Raw genomic sequence first — 21,882 nt, 5'->3', positions numbered from 1 at the left:
TGTCACAAATAAATGACACAAAGCTCATCTGTGGCTCTGCACCATTCGTGGTGCGTTGGCTCCCCCTACTGGTACGCACCTCATTCAAATGTCGCTGCACATTTAAAATTGCAGGGTGTCTTTACACTGTCATAGCTCCTAGACAGATTTCTTCAAAGACCTGAAAATCGCTGTGATTATTCACCATAGCCTGCTGATTCTCACAGTGAAAGAACGATGTCAATGTATAGCATCGTCTGTTACTTTAATTGTGTTTGTGTTTTTTAAATCAAATCCTACAAAACAGGACCATTGTGACACAAAACCTCTCACACACTAACACAAACTCTTTATACAGATACAGAGCTTTACATGTATAAATAAGGCAGACAAAAATGCATAAAACACAAGCTATCAACAGATTGTTGGTGGACACCAAGTCACTTTATTTTGGTTTTATCTTGGTTTTTTTTTGGTGTAGCCTCATTAAACAAAATGTTTATAGAAATGACCACTTGCTCAAAATCCACCGTCAGTGATAAAGAGTAGACATCAGAAGCAAAGTTCTGTCAACATCGTCACACCTGCCACCCTCAAGTGGAGGTGGCAGAGAGGAGGCACTTGGAGTTTCGGTCGAGAAAGCGTCCGTGTGACTGAGTCCTGTCCCAGCTCTGCTTCAAGGTCTGTCGGTCCAGCTTGTTGAGGGCCTGAGAGCAAAGACGGATATCCTGGACCAGCTCTGACAAACTGTCAGGGTCTTCACTCTCCCAGGGGCCAGAGACCTGACAACCTGCAGGTTAAGCAACAAAGAGACATTTTATTTCATATCCATAATTTCCATTTTCCCCCCTATAAATATTTGACATCCAAATGTAGCCTATTAGCTAGCATCCAGTAATGTTTTCTGCTCCATAAAATGGAAAATTAATTCACAACTAATCAGTTTTTTTTAATCTTTAAACCACACTTCTATATTGTAATGTCTGTGTGTGTACTCATCATGTAACACCTCTGTGCATACATACTAAATGTTCAAACTTAGAAATGTGTCAAAAGGAAACGGACTCACAGCAAGAAACAAACTGTTGCCAAGTACAACTTTGCACAGGTGATAAAAACATCAAAGAAATCAAAAATGTGATTTAGTGTGAAACGGTGAATCTAAGAATAGCTTTAGAAAAAAAAAAAGGAACTCCATGGAGTATCTCCAAGTTCAGACACATGCATACCTTCAAGGTTTAGAAGTGTCAGTGGTCGACGGGCCTCTCTGACAGACGCCAGGATGTTGTGAAGTCCCGCTGATGTAACAGACGGATTTCCTGACAGATTCAGACTCACCAGTGTGGGACACGACGAGAGGCACCTGTGAAATAATAATAAAAAGTCCAACAGGCCAGTAAAGAGTGACAATTTAAACAAAGGCAAAGCCCTAAAAACATGAGTAATAACTGAGCCGTAGAAATGACGCCCTCACACACAAACCTCGCCAAGGTAGTTACACTGCTGTCTGTCAGCCCATTTGCAGCCAGGCTCAGGTGGCTCAGAGAGCACTCGTCCTGCAAAAACACAAAAGTCTTAACCTGATTGCACAGTTATATCTTTAGACAATAAATGACATTGCATGATTGTGTGTGCGTGCACACCTGTGACAGGACTTTGGCGAGGTGTTCCAGTGCCGGGTAATCAGCAGGCCCTCTGCAGACAGCCGACAGGTCCACGTGTGTGAGACAGTGGAGGGGCAGAGTCTTTAACACCAGCTCAAAGCCGGTGGAGCCCAGGGGATTGTGGGAAAGGCACACTGCTTTCAAATGGCCTGTGCCTGAAAGTTCAGAAGATATAAATCAGTGTAGCTGCAGTTTTGCTTATGGGTGGGAGTTCAGTGAAGCTTAAGGCTTCAGTCAGCTGCTTGTTAGAGAGTCACCTGTGAGCGCGCTGGCTAGCAGCAGTCGATGCTGCTGAAGGAAACGAGCAGTGAGGCCGCAGGCCTGCAGAGACAGCTTGGCTAGCACAGGGCAGCAGGACAGCAGACAGGACAGAGACTCAGACACGCCGTCCCCCACTGGGTTCATACTGAGGTCCAGCTCCTCCAGGCACTTTGAGTGGAAACGAGCAGAAAAAGCAAATGATCACAAGAGCCAATCCTCTCTGACAGATTTCATTGATACGAATCAGGTTCGCTTGTTATTATGATCTAAGGGCCTTATTAAGACCACAGGTAGTTCAATACAGGCTCGAAGGTAAACCTGGAGCTGCCAATATTGGCGAGCTGAGGCCCTTACCGGGAATGCAGGTGCACTCTGTCCCTTTAAAGCATTTACAGCCTTCTCCAGCCCGTCCCCTGTAATGCAGTTGGCGGAAATGTCCAGCAGCTGCAGACGAGGCATGGTGAGCGTTGTGGCAATCAGCTCAGGGAGAAGGTCGTCAGACATACGGTTGCCAGAAATTTGCAGCTCGGTGAGGCTGGCCTGAAGTTTTAGGGCACGGAGGAGCGGGCCGAGGGAAGAGGCGGCCAAACCCAGGCCACACACTGACACGGAGGAACCCCGGTCCTGAACCTCACATAGCCGGGAGACACGCTTGTTCTCATCTACAGGCAGAAAGAGACGGTACTTCATAACAGAATACAAAAATGCACATGTGTGCGTTTTATAATGCGTTTGTTCTGTGTTGCTCACCCACTGCCAGACTTTGACAGGCCTTCTTGTATCGCTCAGGGAGAGGAGGGAGATCCCACGAGCAAACTTCAGCCAGAACCTGCAACACAAACCCATCAGTTATCCTGCACTGGTGCTGGAAAGTGTCGCCAAGGATTCAATCCCAAAAACTGTGATTCCTTCAATGTCCCCTGGAAGCTGGCTCCGAAAGCAAGTCAGCATCCAGTCTGGTACAGAAATGGTTCTAATCTTTATAGTTTCTCAGGCAGCTTGTTAACATAGTCAGCCCTTCACCTTCTTACCAGAATCGTACAGTCTAAAACCTGCACGCCTCATCTGGGTAAGAAAAATGAAGTCATTGTGGAAGGACCTAGAACCTCCATTCCTTCTATCAGTGATTTCAAAAAGACCTCTGTGTCTATGAGAAAGTCTATTTTATGAAATTTTGGTCATACTGTGCCTAAGAAAAGGAGTATGCTCACTGGCTGACATGCAAGCTGTTTCATAGTCATAGCCGTCCTCTGGTCACTGTTTCTTTTCTTTTTTTAAATCCAGGATAGCAACGGTGACAACATTTGTCTTAAAGACTCGTGATCAGACTTCATAAACCAATCATGGTAGTCTTCAGCATCTTTTAAATTGTCTGTGGTCCAAGTTTGGTCACTTCTGGCTCTCCTCAGTGTCACCTCACCTCTTCATTTGTGTGCAGGACGGCCAGCAGCTGGTCCTGCGGGGAGAGCAGGGCGCCTTCTTTCTGCAGAGAGAGACGAGGCAGGAGGCCACATTTCTGGTAGTAACGCTGAGCTGCCTGCTCACACAGCCACCACACAGAGCAGGAGTTGGCCTCACTGGGATGCAGAGCACTGGGAGGTGATTACACAGAAAGAAAAACTGATGCCCTAAAATACCCAAAACAAAACACTATGCCAATCAGATTGAGTAGTACATGAAAATAAACCCCAAACTTAAAACTATTCACTGACCTTTGTGGATATTTAATGTTGTCAACTCTCAGTAGAAAGACAAAGCAGAGTCTGTGGAGGGATCAGAAAGTCTCATTTACTTCCACATTCATCGCTGTTAGAATTGAATCATAAATGAAAACACATCATCTTCAAGTTATATCCCCGAGTGACACTGAATTATAGTTACTCTCTCACTGAGTCTGTGTTTCCCTGAATAATTAATGTTTAGTCTCACTCTGACTATCACCTTTTCACACTTGGAGTGACTTATTCACAATCACTGTGTTGTGTGTATTTCCTTAGGGTTACTCCATCCGTAACTAACAAACAGCAAAAGAGCATTCCACTTCTGACCTGAGCGTGGATAAGGAGAGGTGGGGGCACCAGCTGCCTGATAATGTTGATGACCCACTCTTTCTCTGAGCCAGCACAGCCTGTGTGTGTGGAGGGATGTCTGAAAAACAACAACAACAACATTTAAAAACAAAACAAAAAAACAATTAGCCTGAATTAGGACCAGTTGTCATCATTTTTTCACATAGCCACTGTTTTTTCTATGGTCTGTTTTGGGGCCATTAATGTAGTTTGGTAACAACATTATGCTTAAAAATGTTCATCTTTTACTGTTACCTTTTGTGGATCACAAGGTTTAAAACTACTTAAAAACACACACAAAGACAACAAAGTAACTCCACCGTGTGTCTATCCGGTCTTTAAGTGATGACGTGATAAATCCTGCTTCTGGGCCCAAACTACTCTGAGTTTAATAAGGCTGTTGTGTTTTTAACATGTTTCAATGCTTTGCCACTATTTCTATTTAATCTCAACAAGCCCCTTACAAACACTCAGTGATCACTGTCGGCCTCTCTCAGTTTTTATTACCACTATTCATTTTAAAGCTTCGTTTTTAAAACCTTACCATGTAACTACAGTCCAGGCAATGCAGCAGCATATTAATGACTGACCTCCTATTGTGGATGGATGCAGCAATAACACAGGCACTCCCGATATAATTGTCATCATAATCACATCCTTCTCCATTCGGTGGTAACTGTTGTTCTCTTGACTGAAGTTTGGTCCGTTTACAGCATCCTACCATGCCACTGCATTTGTGCCTAACCATCGGGAACCCTCACCTTAACTCTTATCCAGTGGAAAAAAGTTCCCCTTCATCCTTCAGCTTCACTGTGTTAATGTTATGCTAACATAGCTGTTTTGCTAGCGATCACATAGCACATCACTATATACCAGCTAGCCAAACTTCAGTAACACTACAAACATCACTGCTGCTTACTTTCCTGTCTTCGTGTATGTCAGAAGTGATAGCAGAGCTGTGCCTTTTAATTTCTTTTAGAAATCCCTCAGTCAGAACCTGCTATATTATACTTAGATGGCTTCAGCAACCTTACAAGGGCCGGTTGAAGGGCTACAGTCTTATCATACATGTGCAGTGTTCCTACAACCCATAAGGTTACCTTGAATGAGGAAGGAAGGTGATGATTTCCAGTCCGTCTGAGTCCTCAGGTTGAGGTGCAAGCACGTTTCTCCCATTCTCCACAGAGGGCAGTGGCGCATAGGTGTGATGTCACTAACACTTAAGTTGCCTTGAGGCGACAGTAGAAAATTGTGAGCGGTACACCATCATGTATGCATTGGCAGGGATGTGGTTGGAAGGGCTGACTAGACAAGGCGTGGTGTCCAGCTAATGAAAAAAGCCCAAATTGGCCGTGCGGCTGTGCGCACGTGTGCTCTTTAAATATAGCACTTTTGCCCTACCGTTGCAGGGCCGCCCAAGTGGTTCATGGGAAAGTGACAGGCCCTATGGCAGAGATTGAAGACAGAGGGCAGTGGTTCGAATCCCGTGCGGACCATATGTTGGGGCAAGGTGTTCGGAAACGAAACAATAACAAATCCCTGGCTCTGAAATTCACCTGCTACGCTTGCTTAGAAGCCTACAGGCGAGCCTATAGACGGGCTCTCTCTGCCTTTTTACCGCTCTCTCAAAATCCTTCAATATTGCTTCTTATCCTTGCTACGGTCTGCCAAACACGCCACGCATTCTCGCTTTCTCAATCTCTTCTTCACGTCTCAACAAACGCTCAATTTTGCCTTCATTAACACAAATTATACATCAAAACATAGGGATTTTTCTTGCCTTTCACAAAATGCCACCGTCATTATCCTAGGAGTTGCCGTTTTCTCACAAATGGCCTCGAAGCAATACAAAGTCAGAAAAGTCCACATTCAAAGTCTATGGAGACTTGAGTGAAAAATGACAGCTGAAATTCTCTAATGGGAGGACTTTTCAACTCCTCATATCTCCTAGACCTATTTTTCTTTACAGACCTGAAAATCGCCTTGATTGTTTTTTTTTATTAAAGCCTGCTGATTGTTACAGTGAAAGAATGATGTCCACAGCCCGTGTACTTTTGGAGTTACAGTACATTTTGTAACAGGAAGAAACGGCAGTTTTCACCTCTCAGCCATTTAGTTGTGCTAAACTCTTGAAATATATTATAGGGCAGGCCGCGTAGACAACGCGCTTTGGGAGCGGGAGACCCGGGTTGAAATCTAGCCAGTGGCAGTATCTAATATCTTTCGCTATTCACTTTTTAATTACAAACTATCAACACTTGAACATTCCCACGTGTGTTCTGATCAAAACAGTGCAAGAATGAGCTCTTTAGCTTTTGATTTACAACTTCTCCACATTTCTTTGCGGACACTCCTGCATGTCACAAATAAATGACACAAAGCTCATCTGTGGCTCTGCACCATTCGTGGTGCGTTGGCTCCCCCTACTGGTACGCACCTCATTCAAATGTCGCTGCACATTTAAAATTGCAGGGTGTCTTTACACTGTCATAGCTCCTAGACAGATTTCTTCAAAGACCTGAAAATCGCTGTGATTACTCACCATAGCCTGCTGATTCTCACAGTGAAAGAACGATGTCAATGTATAGCATCGTCTGTTACTTTAATTGTGTTTGTGTTTTTTAAATCAAATCCTACAAAACAGGACCATTGTGACACAAAACCTCTCACACACTAACACAAACTCTTTATACAGATACAGAGCTTTACATGTATAAATAAGGCAGACAAAAATGCATAAAACACAAGCTATCAACAGATTGTTGGTGGACACCAAGTCACTTTATTTTGGTTTTATCTTGGTTTTTTTTTGGTGTAGCCTCATTAAACAAAATGTTTATAGAAATGACCACTTGCTCAAAATCCACCGTCAGTGATAAAGAGTAGACATCAGAAGCAAAGTTCTGTCAACATCGTCACACCTGCCACCCTCAAGTGGAGGTGGCAGAGAGGAGGCACTTGGAGTTTCGGTCGAGAAAGCGTCCGTGTGACTGAGTCCTGTCCCAGCTCTGCTTCAAGGTCTGTCGGTCCAGCTTGTTGAGGGCCTGAGAGCAAAGACGGATATCCTGGACCAGCTCTGACAAACTGTCAGGGTCTTCACTCTCCCAGGGGCCAGAGACCTGACGACCTGCAGGTTAAGCAACAAAGAGACATTTTATTTCATATCCATAATTTCCATTTTCCCCCCTATAAATATTTGACATCCAAATGTAGCCTATTAGCTAGCATCCAGTAATGTTTTCTGCTCCATAAAATGGAAAATTAATTCACAACTAATCAGTTTTTTTTAATCTTTAAACCACACTTCTATATTGTAATGTCTGTGTGTGTACTCATCATGTAACACCTCTGTGCATACATACTAAATGTTCAAACTTAGAAATGTGTCAAAAGGAAACAGACTCACAGCAAGAAACAAACTGTTGCCAAGTACAACTTTGCACAGGTGATAAAAACATCAAAGAAATCAAAAATGTGATTTAGTGTGAAACGGTGAATCTAAGAATAGCTTTAGAAAAAAAAAAAGGAACTCCATGGAGTATCTCCAAGTTCAGACACATGCATACCTTCAAGGTTTAGAAGTGTCAGTGGTCGACGGGCCTCTCTGACAGACGCCAGGATGTTGTGAAGTCCCGCTGATGTAACAGACGGATTTCCTGACAGATTCAGACTCACCAGTGTGGGACACGACGAGAGGCACCTGTGAAATAATAATAAAAAGTCCAACAGGCCAGTAAAGAGTGACAATTTAAACAAAGGCAAAGCCCTAAAAACATGAGTAATAACTGAGCCGTAGAAATGACGCCCTCACACACAAACCTCGCCAAGGTAGTTACACTGCTGTCTGTCAGCCCATTTGCAGCCAGGCTCAGGTGGCTCAGAGAGCACTCGTCCTGCAAAAACACAAAAGTCTTAACCTGATTGCACAGTTATATCTTTAGACAATAAATGACATTGCATGATTGTGTGTGCGTGCACACCTGTGACAGGACTTTGGCGAGGTGTTCCAGTGCCGGGTAATCAGCAGGCCCTCTGCAGACAGCCGACAGGTCCACGTGTGTGAGACAGTGGAGGGGCAGAGTCTTTAACACCAGCTCAAAGCCGGTGGAGCCCAGGGGATTGTGGGAAAGGCACACTGCTTTCAAATGGCCTGTGCCTGAAAGTTCAGAAGATATAAATCAGTGTAGCTGCAGTTTTGCTTATGGGTGGGAGTTCAGTGAAGCTTAAGGCTTCAGTCAGCTGCTTGTTAGAGAGTCACCTGTGAGCGCGCTGGCTAGCAGCAGTCGATGCTGCTGAAGGAAACGAGCAGTGAGGCCGCAGGCCTGCAGAGACAGCTTGGCTAGCACAGGGCAGCAGGACAGCAGACAGGACAGAGACTCAGACACGCCGTCCCCCACTGGGTTCATACTGAGGTCCAGCTCCTCCAGGCACTTTGAGTGGAAACGAGCAGAAAAAGCAAATGATCACAAGAGCCAATCCTCTCTGACAGATTTCATTGATACGAATCAGGTTCGCTTGTTATTATGATCTAAGGGCCTTATTAAGACCACAGGTAGTTCAATACAGGCTCGAAGGTAAACCTGGAGCTGCCAATATTGGCGAGCTGAGGCCCTTACCGGGAATGCAGGTGCACTCTGTCCCTTTAAAGCATTTACAGCCTTCTCCAGCCCGTCCCCTGTAATGCAGTTGGCGGAAATGTCCAGCAGCTGCAGACGAGGCATGGTGAGCGTTGTGGCAATCAGCTCAGGGAGAAGGTCGTCAGACATACGGTTGCCAGAAATTTGCAGCTCGGTGAGGCTGGCCTGAAGTTTTAGGGCACGGAGGAGCGGGCCGAGGGAAGAGGCGGCCAAACCCAGGCCACACACTGACACGGAGGAACCCCGGTCCTGAACCTCACATAGCCGGGAGACACGCTTGTTCTCATCTACAGGCAGAAAGAGACGGTACTTCATAACAGAATACAAAAATGCACATGTGTGCGTTTTATAATGCGTTTGTTCTGTGTTGCTCACCCACTGCCAGACTTTGACAGGCCTTCTTGTATCGCTCAGGGAGAGGAGGGAGATCCCACGAGCAAACTTCAGCCAGAACCTGCAACACAAACCCATCAGTTATCCTGCACTGGTGCTGGAAAGTGTCGCCAAGGATTCAATCCCAAAAACTGTGATTCCTTCAATGTCCCCTGGAAGCTGGCTCCGAAAGCAAGTCAGCATCCAGTCTGGTACAGAAATGGTTCTAATCTTTATAGTTTCTCAGGCAGCTTGTTAACATAGTCAGCCCTTCACCTTCTTACCAGAATCGTACAGTCTAAAACCTGCACGCCTCATCTGGGTAAGAAAAATGAAGTCATTGTGGAAGGACCTAGAACCTCCATTCCTTCTATCAGTGATTTCAAAAAGACCTCTGTGTCTATGAGAAAGTCTATTTTATGAAATTTTGGTCATACTGTGCCTAAGAAAAGGAGTATGCTCACTGGCTGACATGCAAGCTGTTTCATAGTCATAGCCGTCCTCTGGTCACTGTTTCTTTTCTTTTTTTAAATCCAGGATAGCAACGGTGACAACATTTGTCTTAAAGACTCGTGATCAGACTTCATAAACCAATCATGGTAGTCTTCAGCATCTTTTAAATTGTCTGTGGTCCAAGTTTGGTCACTTCTGGCTCTCCTCAGTGTCACCTCACCTCTTCATTTGTGTGCAGGACGGCCAGCAGCTGGTCCTGCGGGGAGAGCAGGGCGCCTTCTTTCTGCAGAGAGAGACGAGGCAGGAGGCCACATTTCTGGTAGTAACGCTGAGCTGCCTGCTCACACAGCCACCACACAGAGCAGGAGTTGGCCTCACTGGGATGCAGAGCACTGGGAGGTGATTACACAGAAAGAAAAACTGATGCCCTAAAATACCCAAAACAAAACACTATGCCAATCAGATTGAGTAGTACATGAAAATAAACCCCAAACTTAAAACTATTCACTGACCTTTGTGGATATTTAATGTTGTCAACTCTCAGTAGAAAGACAAAGCAGAGTCTGTGGAGGGATCAGAAAGTCTCATTTACTTCCACATTCATCGCTGTTAGAATTGAATCATAAATGAAAACACATCATCTTCAAGTTATATCCCCGAGTGACACTGAATTATAGTTACTCTCTCACTGAGTCTGTGTTTCCCTGAATAATTAATGTTTAGTCTCACTCTGACTATCACCTTTTCACACTTGGAGTGACTTATTCACAATCACTGTGTTGTGTGTATTTCCTTAGGGTTACTCCATCCGTAACTAACAAACAGCAAAAGAGCATTCCACTTCTGACCTGAGCGTGGATAAGGAGAGGTGGGGGCACCAGCTGCCTGATAATGTTGATGACCCACTCTTTCTCTGAGCCAGCACAGCCTGTGTGTGTGGAGGGATGTCTGAAAAACAACAACAACAACATTTAAAAACAAAACAAAAAAACAATTAGCCTGAATTAGGACCAGTTGTCATCATTTTTTCACATAGCCACTGTTTTTTCTATGGTCTGTTTTGGGGCCATTAATGTAGTTTGGTAACAACATTATGCTTAAAAATGTTCATCTTTTACTGTTACCTTTTGTGGATCACAAGGTTTAAAACTACTTAAAAACACACACAAAGACAACAAAGTAACTCCACCGTGTGTCTATCCGGTCTTTAAGTGATGACGTGATAAATCCTGCTTCTGGGCCCAAACTACTCTGAGTTTAATAAGGCTGTTGTGTTTTTAACATGTTTCAATGCTTTGCCACTATTTCTATTTAATCTCAACAAGCCCCTTACAAACACTCAGTGATCACTGTCGGCCTCTCTCAGTTTTTATTACCACTATTCATTTTAAAGCTTCGTTTTTAAAACCTTACCATGTAACTACAGTCCAGGCAATGCAGCAGCATATTAATGACTGACCTCCTATTGTGGATGGATGCAGCAATAACACAGGCACTCCCGATATAATTGTCATCATAATCACATCCTTCTCCATTCGGTGGTAACTGTTGTTCTCTTGACTGAAGTTTGGTCCGTTTACAGCATCCTACCATGCCACTGCATTTGTGCCTAACCATCGGGAACCCTCACCTTAACTCTTATCCAGTGGAAAAAAGTTCCCCTTCATCCTTCAGCTTCACTGTGTTAATGTTATGCTAACATAGCTGTTTTGCTAGCGATCACATAGCACATCACTATATACCAGCTAGCCAAACTTCAGTAACACTACAAACATCACTGCTGCTTACTTTCCTGTCTTCGTGTATGTCAGAAGTGATAGCAGAGCTGTGCCTTTTAATTTCTTTTAGAAATCCCTCAGTCAGAACCTGCTATATTATACTTAGATGGCTTCAGCAACCTTACAAGGGCCGGTTGAAGGGCTACAGTCTTATCATACATGTGCAGTGTTCCTACAACCCATAAGGTTACCTTGAATGAGGAAGGAAGGTGATGATTTCCAGTCCGTCTGAGTCCTCAGGTTGAGGTGCAAGCACGTTTCTCCCATTCTCCACAGAGGGCAGTGGCGCATAGGTGTGATGTCACTAACACTTAAGTTGCCTTGAGGCGACAGTAGAAAATTGTGAGCGGTACACCATCATGTATGCATTGGCAGGGATGTGGTTGGAAGGGCTGACTAGACAAGGCGTGGTGTCCAGCTAATGAAAAAAGCCCAAATTGGCCGTGCGGCTGTGCGCACGTGTGCTCTTTAAATATAGCACTTTTGCCCTACCGTTGCAGGGCCGCCCAAGTGGTTCATGGGAAAGTGACAGGCCCTATGGCAGAGATTGAAGACAGAGGGCAGTGGTTCGAATCCCGTGCGGACCATATGTTGGGGCAAGGTGTTCGGAAACGAAACAATAACAAATCCCTGGCTCTGAAATTCACCTGCTACGCTTGCTTAGAAGCCTACAGGCGAGCCTATAGACGGGCTCTCTCTGCCTTTTTACCGCTCTCTCAAAATCCTTCAATATTGCTTCTTATCCTTGCTACGGTCTGCCAAACACGCCACGCATTCTCGCTTTCTCAATCTCTTCTTCACGTCTCAACAAACGCTCAATTTTGCCTTCATTAACACAAATTATACATCAAAACATAGGGATTTTTCTTGCCTTTCACAAAATGCCACCGTCATTATCCTAGGAGTTGCCGTTTTCTCACAAATGGCCTCGAAGCAATACAAAGTCAGAAAAGTCCACATTCAAAGTCTATGGAGACTTGAGTGAAAAATGACAGCTGAAATTCTCTAATGGGAGGACTTTTCAACTCCTCATATCTCCTAGACCTATTTTTCTTTACAGACCTGAAAATCGCCTTGATTGTTTTTTTTTATTAAAGCCTGCTGATTGTTACAGTGAAAGAATGATGTCCACAGCCCGTGTACTTTTGGAGTTACAGTACATTTTGTAACAGGAAGAAACGGCAGTTTTCACCTCTCAGCCATTTAGTTGTGCTAAACTCTTGAAATATATTATAGGGCAGGCCGCGTAGACAACGCGCTTTGGGAGCGGGAGACCCGGGTTGAAATCTAGCCAGTGGCAGTATCTAATATCTTTCGCTATTCACTTTTTAATTACAAACTATCAACACTTGAACATTCCCACGTGTGTTCTGATCAAAACAGTGCAAGAATGAGCTCTTTAGCTTTTGATTTACAACTTCTCCACATTTCTTTGCGGACACTCCTGCATGTCACAAATAAATGACACAAAGCTCATCTGTGGCTCTGCACCATTCGTGGTGCGTTGGCTCCCCCTACTGGTACGCACCTCATTCAAATGTCGCTGCACATTTAAAATTGCAGGGTGTCTTTACACTGTCATAGCTCCTAGACAGATTTCTTCAAAGACCTGAAAATCGCTGTGATTACTCACCATAGCCTGCTGATTCTCACAGTGAAAGAACGATGTCAATGTATAGCATCGTCTGTTACTTTAATTGTGTTTGTGTTTTTTAAATCAAATCCTACAAAACAGGACCATTGTGACACAAAACCTCTCACACACTAACACAAACTCTTTATACAGATACAGAGCTTTACATGTATAAATAAGGCAGACAAAAATGCATAAAACACAAGCTATCAACAGATTGTTGGTGGACACCAAGTCACTTTATTTTGGTTTTATCTTGGGTTTTTTTGGTGTAGCCTCATTAAACAAAATGTTTATAGAAATGACCACTTGCTCAAAATCCACCGTCAGTGATAAAGAGTAGACATCAGAAGCAAAGTTCTGTCAACATCGTCACACCTGCCACCCTCAAGTGGAGGTGGCAGAGAGGAGGCACTTGGAGTTTCGGTCGAGAAAGCGTCCGTGTGACTGAGTCCTGTCCCAGCTCTGCTTCAAGGTCTGTCGGTCCAGCTTGTTGAGGGCCTGAGAGCAAAGACGGATATCCTGGACCAGCTCTGACAAACTGTCAGGGTCTTCACTCTCCCAGGGGCCAGAGACCTGACGACCTGCAGGTTAAGCAACAAAGAGACATTTTATTTCATATCCATAATTTCCATTTTCCCCCCTATAAATATTTGACATCCAAATGTAGCCTATTAGCTAGCATCCAGTAATGTTTTCTGCTCCATAAAATGGAAAATTAATTCACAACTAATCAGTTTTTTTTAATCTTTAAACCACACTTCTATATTGTAATGTCTGTGTGTGTACTCATCATGTAACACCTCTGTGCATACATACTAAATGTTCAAACTTAGAAATGTGTCAAAAGGAAACAGACTCACAGCAAGAAACAAACTGTTGCCAAGTACAACTTTGCACAGGTGATAAAAACATCAAAGAAATCAAAAATGTGATTTAGTGTGAAACGGTGAATCTAAGAATAGCTTTAGAAAAAAAAAAAGGAACTCCATGGAGTATCTCCAAGTTCAGACACATGCATACCTTCAAGGTTTAGAAGTGTCAGTGGTCGACGGGCCTCTCTGACAGACGCCAGGATGTTGTGAAGTCACGCTGATGTAACAGACGGATTTCCTGACAGATTCAGACTCACCAGTGTGGGACACGACGAGAGGCACCTGTGAAATAATAATAAAAAGTCCAACAGGCCAGTAAAGAGTGACAATTTAAACAAAGGCAAAGCCCTAAAAACATGAGTAATAACTGAGCCGTAGAAATGACGCCCTCACACACAAACCTCGCCAAGGTAGTTACACTGCTGTCTGTCAGCCCATTTGCAGCCAGGCTCAGGTGGCTCAGAGAGCACTCGTCCTGCAAAAACACAAAAGTCTTAACCTGATTGCACAGTTATATCTTTAGACAATAAATGACATTGCATGATTGTGTGTGCGTGCACACCTGTGACAGGACTTTGGCGAGGTGTTCCAGTGCCGGGTAATCAGCAGGCCCTCTGCAGACAGCCGACAGGTCCACGTGTGTGAGACAGTGGAGGGGCAGAGTCTTTAACACCAGCTCAAAGCCGGTGGAGCCCAGGGGATTGTGGGAAAGGCACACTGCTTTCAAATGGCCTGTGCCTGAAAGTTCAGAAGATATAAATCAGTGTAGCTGCAGTTTTGCTTATGGGTGGTGTTACGGGTCCGAAATTGGTGGAGAGTACAAAACCAGGACAGTCCAGAAGATTTGGGTCAAAGTAATCTTTATTGAAGTTCACGCGCGGGAAGACAATCACTGCATACATCAGCAAGGGTCTTCGCCAAAATTATACTTCAGATTGCTTTTATATCATCAGAGTATTATGACGCCCCCTCTTGCGTTTACAATCACATAATTTGCATGTACAGAACATTTATGTATTTTAAGAATTAACTGCAGACACAGGAGTTCCCCTTTTGGCATCTTCTTCCAAAGAAGGCAATAAACTCAGGCCTCTGTGGTCTCCAGGGGCTGGTCTTCTCCACTCGTCACCTGTTGTCAAGACAGAACCTCCAGTGCAGTATGTTAACTGAGTGCCTTCAGGCCTCTTCTTAAATCTGTTTCTAAGTTATATGTAATGTATATATGTGTTTTGTAAGCATGTGTGCAATCTTTCTTAAGCTCCCCATTTCCTTACCAATGTATCACCCAGACATCGCGCTGGATGAAGCTTGTGACCTTTATTTACCTGGGAAAGCTTCAACTCTTTAGGTCATAGAGCTGCACTATGTGTGTAAGGATATAACAATATAAAATGGTTATGACTGCACCTGTGAGAGATTAATATGGTGTCAGTATGTTTAAATGTTTCAAGGCCATCTTAAAGCTATAAGCTATGTGGTTAATGCTATGACAAAGCTATGAAATCTATTGTAATCATGAAGCAATTTTCCTTTATCCTCACAATCCTCCTTTTGACCTCTTCCAAAAGAGGTCACCACACCATGTGCTGTGTCACTCCTCGGCCCTCTCAGTCATTTCTACGTCCATCAATGGCATCATAGACACCGGGGTCACCGCCCCGGGGTCCACTGCCCTCGTAATTACCTTTTCCAACAATCCTCTGACACAAGGAATGAGACAGCATCCGCAGGTGACCAAAATCCCTAGAAAAGCAGATACAGATAACATGGCAGACATTACAAACCCTTTCCACTGGCCAAACACGGATGTCATCCAGCCCTCAAAGGGATTCTCAATTCCAGAATCTTCATGCATGGTTCTTGACAACGTTTTAAGACCTTCCAGAGCTCGAGTAACTGAGCCATCTGGGGCAGTGTTATTGGGAATGAAGGTACAACACAGGTCACCAAACATAGCACAGACCCCTCCCCTCTCAGCCAGAACCATGTCGAGAGCGAGTCTGTTTTGGACCCCCATTAATGAGGTCGGGCCCAACTGCTCCGCCACTCCCTCAAAGGCATCCCTGGTCAGGTTTGAGAGTCTCAGCAGGTTATAATGGACATAATTTATTCTATCCACATTCTTGTTTGGGGTCACTGGAAAAAGAGCAGAAATGATTGGTAAGTTTTCAAAACCAGCTGCTACTTGATCTGCCAGTTTATACTCGTTAGGAACTCCCCTGGGCACTCCTATGGAGTCGATCCAGGTGGGTGAATTCATCCTAGGATCATATACATGTGTCCCCTTACCCAATACATGTCGCTTACGTCTGGCTGCCAGTGTGCGTGTGTTACTCTGGGGAATTGCTGTCACTCTGTTGCCGATTAATATCAGTTGAGCACCCAACCTTACCATTGCACAGGTCCCGACACTTCCCATTGGAACACGGACCAAAAGAGTTCTTTCCCCACAATAATAGTACAACCCACTTCTTGCCCAGGTACCTATTACTGTGTTCGAGTCATTCTTAGCATTGGTGGTTCTTCCTGTGAGTGTCGTAGCGCACCAGCTGGGATCGATATCTCCCAGCTTGTATTTCACTTTGTCTGTGGAGAACTTAAAGCAAGTATAGTTATCTTTCTTGGGTCTAAATGGTCCTACCTTTGTACCTTTATCAATTGGCGGGAAGAGGCTGGCCAATATTGAACAATTGCCAGTACTCACCGCTTCTCTTGTGATTTGTAGCATGCAGTCATATCCCCATTTGTCCTCTGGATACAGTGGAGCGGGTTCTGTAAACAAGCGCGGCCTAGCTGAAGCACAAGCAACACAGTTAGATACATCTTGTTCTTTTGCATTTTGAGCCACCCAGTCCAGCCACAGGTTACTGTCACTGAAACCGGTGGCGCGTTCAATTAAGTCCTGAGGCTTCAGCCTGGTGTAATCCACAATCAGGACTCGCCGCTTTTGCTCCTCACGGGCAACAGTTAACGACCCGTTTCCCCAATCCCCTGTACTATTTATGACCGGAGGGTTGGGCTTTGGGTTTACTAAATTCACTCTAATCACACCTGTCGGGTCTGTCCCTGAAACATCTACCCCAATCACCAGGTAGAACACGCCTCCCGGACTATTTGACCTGGGCAAAGAGCTCCATGGTCCCAGAGAGAGGGTGATAGGGTTCTGTGAGGCAGAAAAGTCCCTCTGGATTGCTATCCCTTTCAATCCTTCAGGGACGTGTGGCTCCCACTTCACTCCAGTCCAGGCTACCACATTGCTCCACCCCGGGATGCACCAGTGCCCTGCGGTATATGACGCTAGCACTGGGCGGATTCCCCGGCTGGAGTGAGGGTTCCCTCCCCGGGTACAAATATCCGGGTGACTGCAGATCCACACGTCATATCCCCTCCAGCTGCTGTTTGCGCCTTTGCACTTAATCACTTCACACAGATCAAAAGAGTATGAACTTGTGGACCCTTTAACGTAGTCCAATTCCATGCCATTATAAGCGCTGAGACACCCATCCCTTTTACCTGATACCTCTCGTTTGGGTCTCTGTAACGGCCACATTTCAGTGTTCTGTTTTTCAGTCAGTGGAGGGCTGGGCTGACCTCCGTGCTCGGGTGGGCTGTTCCAGGCTATCTGCCAAAAATACACAAAAATACATATTAGCAAAAGTAATACTATCTTATATAACAACCATGTGGTTGTGAGGAGCATTTTTACCAATTTTCTCTCCTCACGCCTCCTGCTACGTGCCTGTATGTCAAATGCGTGCATGTTGTCGTGTGAACCTTATACTTCTTTTATCAAAATATATTTATTTAACTGCTTTCCTTTTTTTTTTTTTTTTTTTTTTAATGTGTTACCACTCCCTTGCGTTGGCGTGGGGATCTCCTCCTTTGCTGTTCTTCTTGCTTCGGCCTCCCAGGTAGACTACTGTTCGGCCCGTTGCACGGGGGAGAGGATTTATTCTGCCTCTGGCTGTCGTCAGCCCCCGTGTTCGGTGGAGCTAGGTCGCTGTCCACCAGGCTCTCGTCTGCTGCAGCACACTGCGTCCAGTGATACCAATTTTCACCTTTTCCTTTCAGACGGACCGCTGTGGCCGTCCGAGCCGTCACCTCGTAGGGTCCGGTCCAACGAGGCTCTTTCCACTTCCTCTTTATGACTTTCAGCCACACTGCTTTTGCCTCTGGAACCTCTCCTTCTGCCGTGGGCCTCCCGGCGGTCACCTGTTTTGTAAAACTGGACACAAGCGCTTTTACTTCATTAAAATATTCAGCATGAGACTTGTTACTTCTCTTAGACTGTTCTGTCGCTGGAACCACCGTCCAAGGCGCCGGGAACTGCCGTCCTGTCAGCAGCTCGTAGGGCGTGAAACCTGTGGATTGGTTAACAGAACATCTTATGGTCATCAAAGCAATTGGCAGGGCTGCAACCCAATTCAACCCCGTCTGTGCACAGATTTTAGCCAATTTGTTCTTTAAATTTAGGTTCATTCTTTCTACTTTTCCTTGGGACTGAGGGTGGTACACTGTCCCGAATTTATGCTGGACCCCCAACATTCTCTCCACCTCTGCTAAATCCTTATTTCTAAAATGGGTCCCATTATCTGATCTAATTCTCTTGGGAAACCCATGCCTTGGGATGTAGTGGTTAATCAGACATTTAATCACACTTTTTGCATCCTCTCTTTTAGTCGCCCATGCCTCTGGCCAGCCGGTCAGAGCATCCACACATACCAACAAGTACCTCAGTCCTCCTGGTCCCCCATCCACCATGTCAGTGTAGTCAATCACAATTTCTTCTCCTGGTCTCTCTGGCATGAGGAACTTACCTGGTTCTGGCTTCACCGCTGGTTTTGGATTGTGTGCCCCACAGATCAGACACGTTCTGGCTTTTTCTTTTATCATGTCTCTCAGGTGAGGGTGCCACCAGTGACACAAGTTTCTCTCCATCTGTGCCACACCCACGTGACCAAGTCCATGTGCCTCACTTACCTTCTTTTCAGCCAGCTTGGCTGTTAGAGCCGGTCGCCCGTGGGGCCCTCTCCACAGACCTCCTTCTTTTCTGGCTCCTCGGGCCTGCCACACCTCCTTTTCTTCCTGGGTGACTTCTTCCTGCGCCCTTCTGGCTTCCTCCAACACATTAACGGTTGGCTCTTCTTCAGCAATAACCTCCACCATCTGTCTCCGTCCTTTGTAGCCTGCTGCTTCTTTGGCGGCTTCATCTGCTTTCTGGTTCCCTTTTGCTACCATTGTGTTTTCTTGAGAGTGTGCTTTACATTTTATGATACTTACCATGTCTGGGTCGTTCAGAGCGTCTTCCAGTTCCTCCATTTCCTTCTTATGGCATATTGGGGCATTGGTTGCTGTTCTGAAACCTGCTCTCTTCCATTGAGCGAGTTCCACGTGAGCTGCCCCGAATGCATAAGCTGAATCAGTGTAGATGTTCACCTTCATGTTCTTGGCCAGTCTCAGGGCTCGAGTCAGGGCTATTACTTCAGCTCTCTGTGCTGACTGCTGACCTTCTATTCTTCCAGCTTCTTTTACCTCATACTGTCGTCCTCTTCTGGAAACCACCGCGTAGCCTGCTTTCAGTCCTTCTTCATCACGGTGACAACAGCCGTCTGTGAACCAGTCCTCCGCACCTATGATAGGTTCTGCTTTCAAATCTTCTCTGACCTTCTCTTCAGCTTCAGCTCTTTTGGCACAGTCGTGTGGTTCCCCTGACCCCATCAAGTCTGCCATGTTTATGCCCTCATGTGTAAACGTCAAGTTTGGAGCATCCAGGACTTTGCTCAGTCTCTGTTGTCTCAGTGGAGTCATTGTGAAGGCTTGTGAGTTCACATATGCTACTACACTGTGTGTGGTGAGCACTTTAAGTGGATGTTCTCTTACTACATGTGCTGTTTTCTGAATGATTTTGGCTACCCCAGCTGCATGCTGTGTACATGGGGGATGTCTGGCCTCTGTTGGATTTAATCTTACACTGACATACATAAGCACATCCCTACCTCCTCCTTTTTTCTGAAACAAAACGCCATTCACAATCTCATTTGTTTCAGAAACATCAAGATAGAATGGTTCATCATAGTTGGGTGTGGCCAGATCTGTGGCTCTTGACAGGTCTTGTTTGAGTGAAATGAATGCTGTCTCTGTTGGTGGTGTCCATGGTAACTCTGCCTTAAGGTTTCGAACGCCCACCTTTTTGATCAGGTCCCTTAAGGGGGCCGTCTTACCCGCATAATTCGGGATAAACTGTCTGCTGTAGCCTGTCAGGCCAAGAAAGGAAAGGAGTTCCTTCACAGTTCTTGGTTTTGGGTGTGTCAGAATCTGGTCTCTGTGTGTGTTCATTAAACCCACTGACCTGTGTGCAATGACTCGGCCCAGAAATGTTACTTCCGGTCGGACCAGCTGCAGTTTTTCTTTACTTACTTTAAACCCACATTCTGCCAAGCGGTTCAGAACCACCAGAGAGGCTGCTGTGCAGGCGGATGCGGACGGGGCTGCTATTAACAAGTCATCCACGTACTGAATGAGTGTACAACCTTCAGGCAGATGGCACGGTGACAGCGCGTCTTTCAGCACCTGGTTGAAAATGCCTGGAGACAAGGCGAAACCCTGTGGTAGGCGTGTGTATCTGTACTGCTGTCCTCTGTATGTGAATGAAAAAATGTCCCTGAGTGATTCATGCAGAGGGAGACAAAAGAAAGCATTAGCAAGATCAATACATGTAAACCACTTTTGTTCCCACGAGATGGCAGTTAAAGCCGTGTATGGGTTTGGTACAGGCACGGTGTCTGTACGTAGTATTGCATTAATCGCTCTCAAATCATGTGCCATCCTGTATTTGCCTGTCCCGTGCTTTTCTACTGGCAGAATAGGTGTGTTCCAGTATGATTGAGAGGGCTCGAGCACACCTACTTTCAACAACCCCTCAATTGTTTCTGCAATTCCTTCCTCAGCTTCTGGTTTGTGTCTGTACTGAGGTCTCTCAATTGGCACTTCCGATTTCAGCTGAAACAGGACGGGTGAACAATTGGCCAGGCCAACATCCGTGGGCCCTGTTGACCACAAACAGTCAGGGAGCTGTGAAAGTGCTGCAACTGCGTCAGGGTGGTCTGTTTTTTCCCTGCCGTGTGTTCTTGAAATTTCTTTGTGTTCTACAACCACCGCGTCATTGGACAGACAGGTGATTCGGTAGGTTTTGCACTGTGGTGCATACCAGACATTTGGGATTTGAGTACTTTGCCACCAGCTGTTATCCAGGGCTCGCCTGACCATCGGACCCAACTCTCTGGCCTGATGACCGACGTGGACCGCCAAAGTGACATGGGGAGCTGAATCGGAGCCCATCTCGTACCAAAGCAGTTGTTCTTCCGTCAATTTTGCAGCCGCTGCTACCCCTTCCGGGCCCACATAAATGTTATGGCAACGCACACTCCAAATTTGACCTTCGAGGTCATTTTCAAAATTTTCTCGGTACGTGTCATCGTCGTCCCTATCATAAAACAGAGTGACGTGGTAAGGGTCACGCGGCGGGGTGTAGACGGCCAGGCTCATTATCCAGGGTCTCCACAGCTCATATTGTCTCAGAATGCCGTCTTCCACCAGCCTCCCCCAGTAGATGTCGGCTGTAGCTTGTTCAGAGTCTTGGATCAGATATTGAGTCTTTGTGAGTGTCCCCAGGCACGGGAACTGATTTCCGCCTGGCAAAGTAACCGTCAGGCCATCCGCGGAACAGGTGATGGTAGCTCCTAGCTTCACAAGCAGATCCCTGCCCATGAGATTTACTGGTACCTGCGGCGACACCACATATCTGTGCTTCAAAGTCTGTTTTCCCAGCTCAGTCAGTGCTGGATCAGTTAGTGGCAGAGTCATTGGAACCCCGGAGAAACCAACCACGCTCACAGTGTGGTCAGAGATGGTTGCACTGTTTGGTGTGGATATAAGCGTGGAGTAGGTCGCTCCAGTGTCCACCAGGAAGGTCAGTGGTGTCCCTTCCACAGTCATTGACAGCATGGGATCTGCCATTCCCACACCGTCCGGTTTCTCAGGGCCCCGTCAATATTGCTCTTCCCAGCCCCAGTCTGCCACTGGATACTGGGCGAGTGGCGCTGCACCTGGGTTAGGAGCTTGGTGTCCACCTCTGTATACACCTCTTCCTCTGGGAGTTCCC

General features: G+C 45.7%; 3 protein-coding genes and 1 long non-coding RNA gene across 4 annotated transcripts; all 4 read right to left on the bottom strand.

The window, feature by feature from the left end:
• Positions 1–461: 461 nt before the first annotated feature.
• LOC134644616 (tonsoku-like protein) lies at positions 462–5,149 on the bottom strand. The gene is made up of 11 exons (XM_065472077.1): positions 5,074–5,149; positions 3,953–4,052; positions 3,617–3,667; positions 3,325–3,496; positions 2,655–2,733; positions 2,259–2,566; positions 1,901–2,072; positions 1,623–1,798; positions 1,462–1,535; positions 1,209–1,342; positions 462–769 (listed from the first exon to the last, which is right to left on the bottom strand). Exons 1-11 carry the CDS (start codon positions 5,147–5,149, stop codon positions 573–575), a joined length of 1,539 nt encoding a protein of 512 aa, XP_065328149.1. The 3' UTR covers positions 462–572.
• Positions 5,150–6,903: 1,754 nt separating this feature from the next.
• On the bottom strand, positions 6,904–11,480 carry LOC134644615 (tonsoku-like protein). The gene is made up of 11 exons (XM_065472076.1): positions 11,405–11,480; positions 10,284–10,383; positions 9,948–9,998; positions 9,656–9,827; positions 8,986–9,064; positions 8,590–8,897; positions 8,232–8,403; positions 7,954–8,129; positions 7,793–7,866; positions 7,540–7,673; positions 6,904–7,100 (listed from the first exon to the last, which is right to left on the bottom strand). Exons 1-11 carry the CDS (start codon positions 11,478–11,480, stop codon positions 6,904–6,906), a joined length of 1,539 nt encoding a protein of 512 aa, XP_065328148.1.
• A 2,453-nt stretch (positions 11,481–13,933) lies between these two features.
• On the bottom strand, positions 13,934–14,456 carry LOC135933869 (uncharacterized). The gene is made up of 3 exons (XR_010573972.1): positions 14,284–14,456; positions 14,123–14,196; positions 13,934–14,003 (listed from the first exon to the last, which is right to left on the bottom strand). It is a non-coding gene; the product is annotated as an uncharacterized LOC135933869 (long non-coding RNA).
• Positions 14,457–15,328: 872 nt separating this feature from the next.
• On the bottom strand, positions 15,329–21,737 carry LOC135933842 (uncharacterized). Its single transcript, XM_065472075.1, has 4 exons — positions 17,571–21,737; positions 16,773–17,343; positions 15,506–15,857; positions 15,329–15,464 (listed from the first exon to the last, which is right to left on the bottom strand). The coding sequence occupies exons 1-4, from the start codon at positions 21,735–21,737 to the stop codon at positions 15,329–15,331; spliced, it is 5,226 nt and encodes a 1,741-aa protein (XP_065328147.1).
• Positions 21,738–21,882: the final 145 nt, after the last annotated feature.

Source organism: Pelmatolapia mariae, linkage group LG16_19, assembly GCF_036321145.2.
Source record: "Pelmatolapia mariae isolate MD_Pm_ZW linkage group LG16_19, Pm_UMD_F_2, whole genome shotgun sequence".
In the NCBI taxonomy this organism is placed as follows: Eukaryota; Metazoa; Chordata; class Actinopteri; order Cichliformes; family Cichlidae; genus Pelmatolapia; species Pelmatolapia mariae.
Note: the sequence above shows the minus strand (reverse complement) of the source record. Positions and strands in the feature narration are given on the sequence as shown.

Coding starts and splice junctions, on each gene's coding strand:
- LOC134644616 (XM_065472077.1), bottom strand. CDS start 5,149: ATGGGAGAAACGTGCTTGCACCTCAACCTGAGGACTCAGACGGACTGG. Junction 1,343..1,461: donor AGTGTAACTACCTTGGCGAG/GTTTGTGTGTGA, acceptor ATTATTTCACAG/GTGCCTCTCGTCGTGTCCCA. Junction 770..1,208: donor GACACTTCTAAACCTTGAAG/GTATGCATGTGT, acceptor CTTAACCTGCAG/GTTGTCAGGTCTCTGGCCCC.
- LOC134644615 (XM_065472076.1), bottom strand. CDS start 11,480: ATGGGAGAAACGTGCTTGCACCTCAACCTGAGGACTCAGACGGACTGG. Junction 10,384..11,404: donor ACCTTCCTTCCTCATTCAAG/GTAACCTTATGG, acceptor GTTGTTTTTCAG/ACATCCCTCCACACACACAG. Junction 8,898..8,985: donor CTGTCAAAGTCTGGCAGTGG/GTGAGCAACACA, acceptor TTCTGCCTGTAG/ATGAGAACAAGCGTGTCTCC.
- LOC135933842 (XM_065472075.1), bottom strand. CDS start 21,737: ATGGCAGATCCCATGCTGTCAATGACTGTGGAAGGGACACCACTGACC. Junction 17,344..17,570: donor CACGCCAACGCAAGGGAGTG/GTAACACATTAA, acceptor TATTTTTGGCAG/ATAGCCTGGAACAGCCCACC. Junction 15,858..16,772: donor TTCAGGGACAGACCCGACAG/GTGTGATTAGAG, acceptor CTCTTTTTCCAG/TGACCCCAAACAAGAATGTG.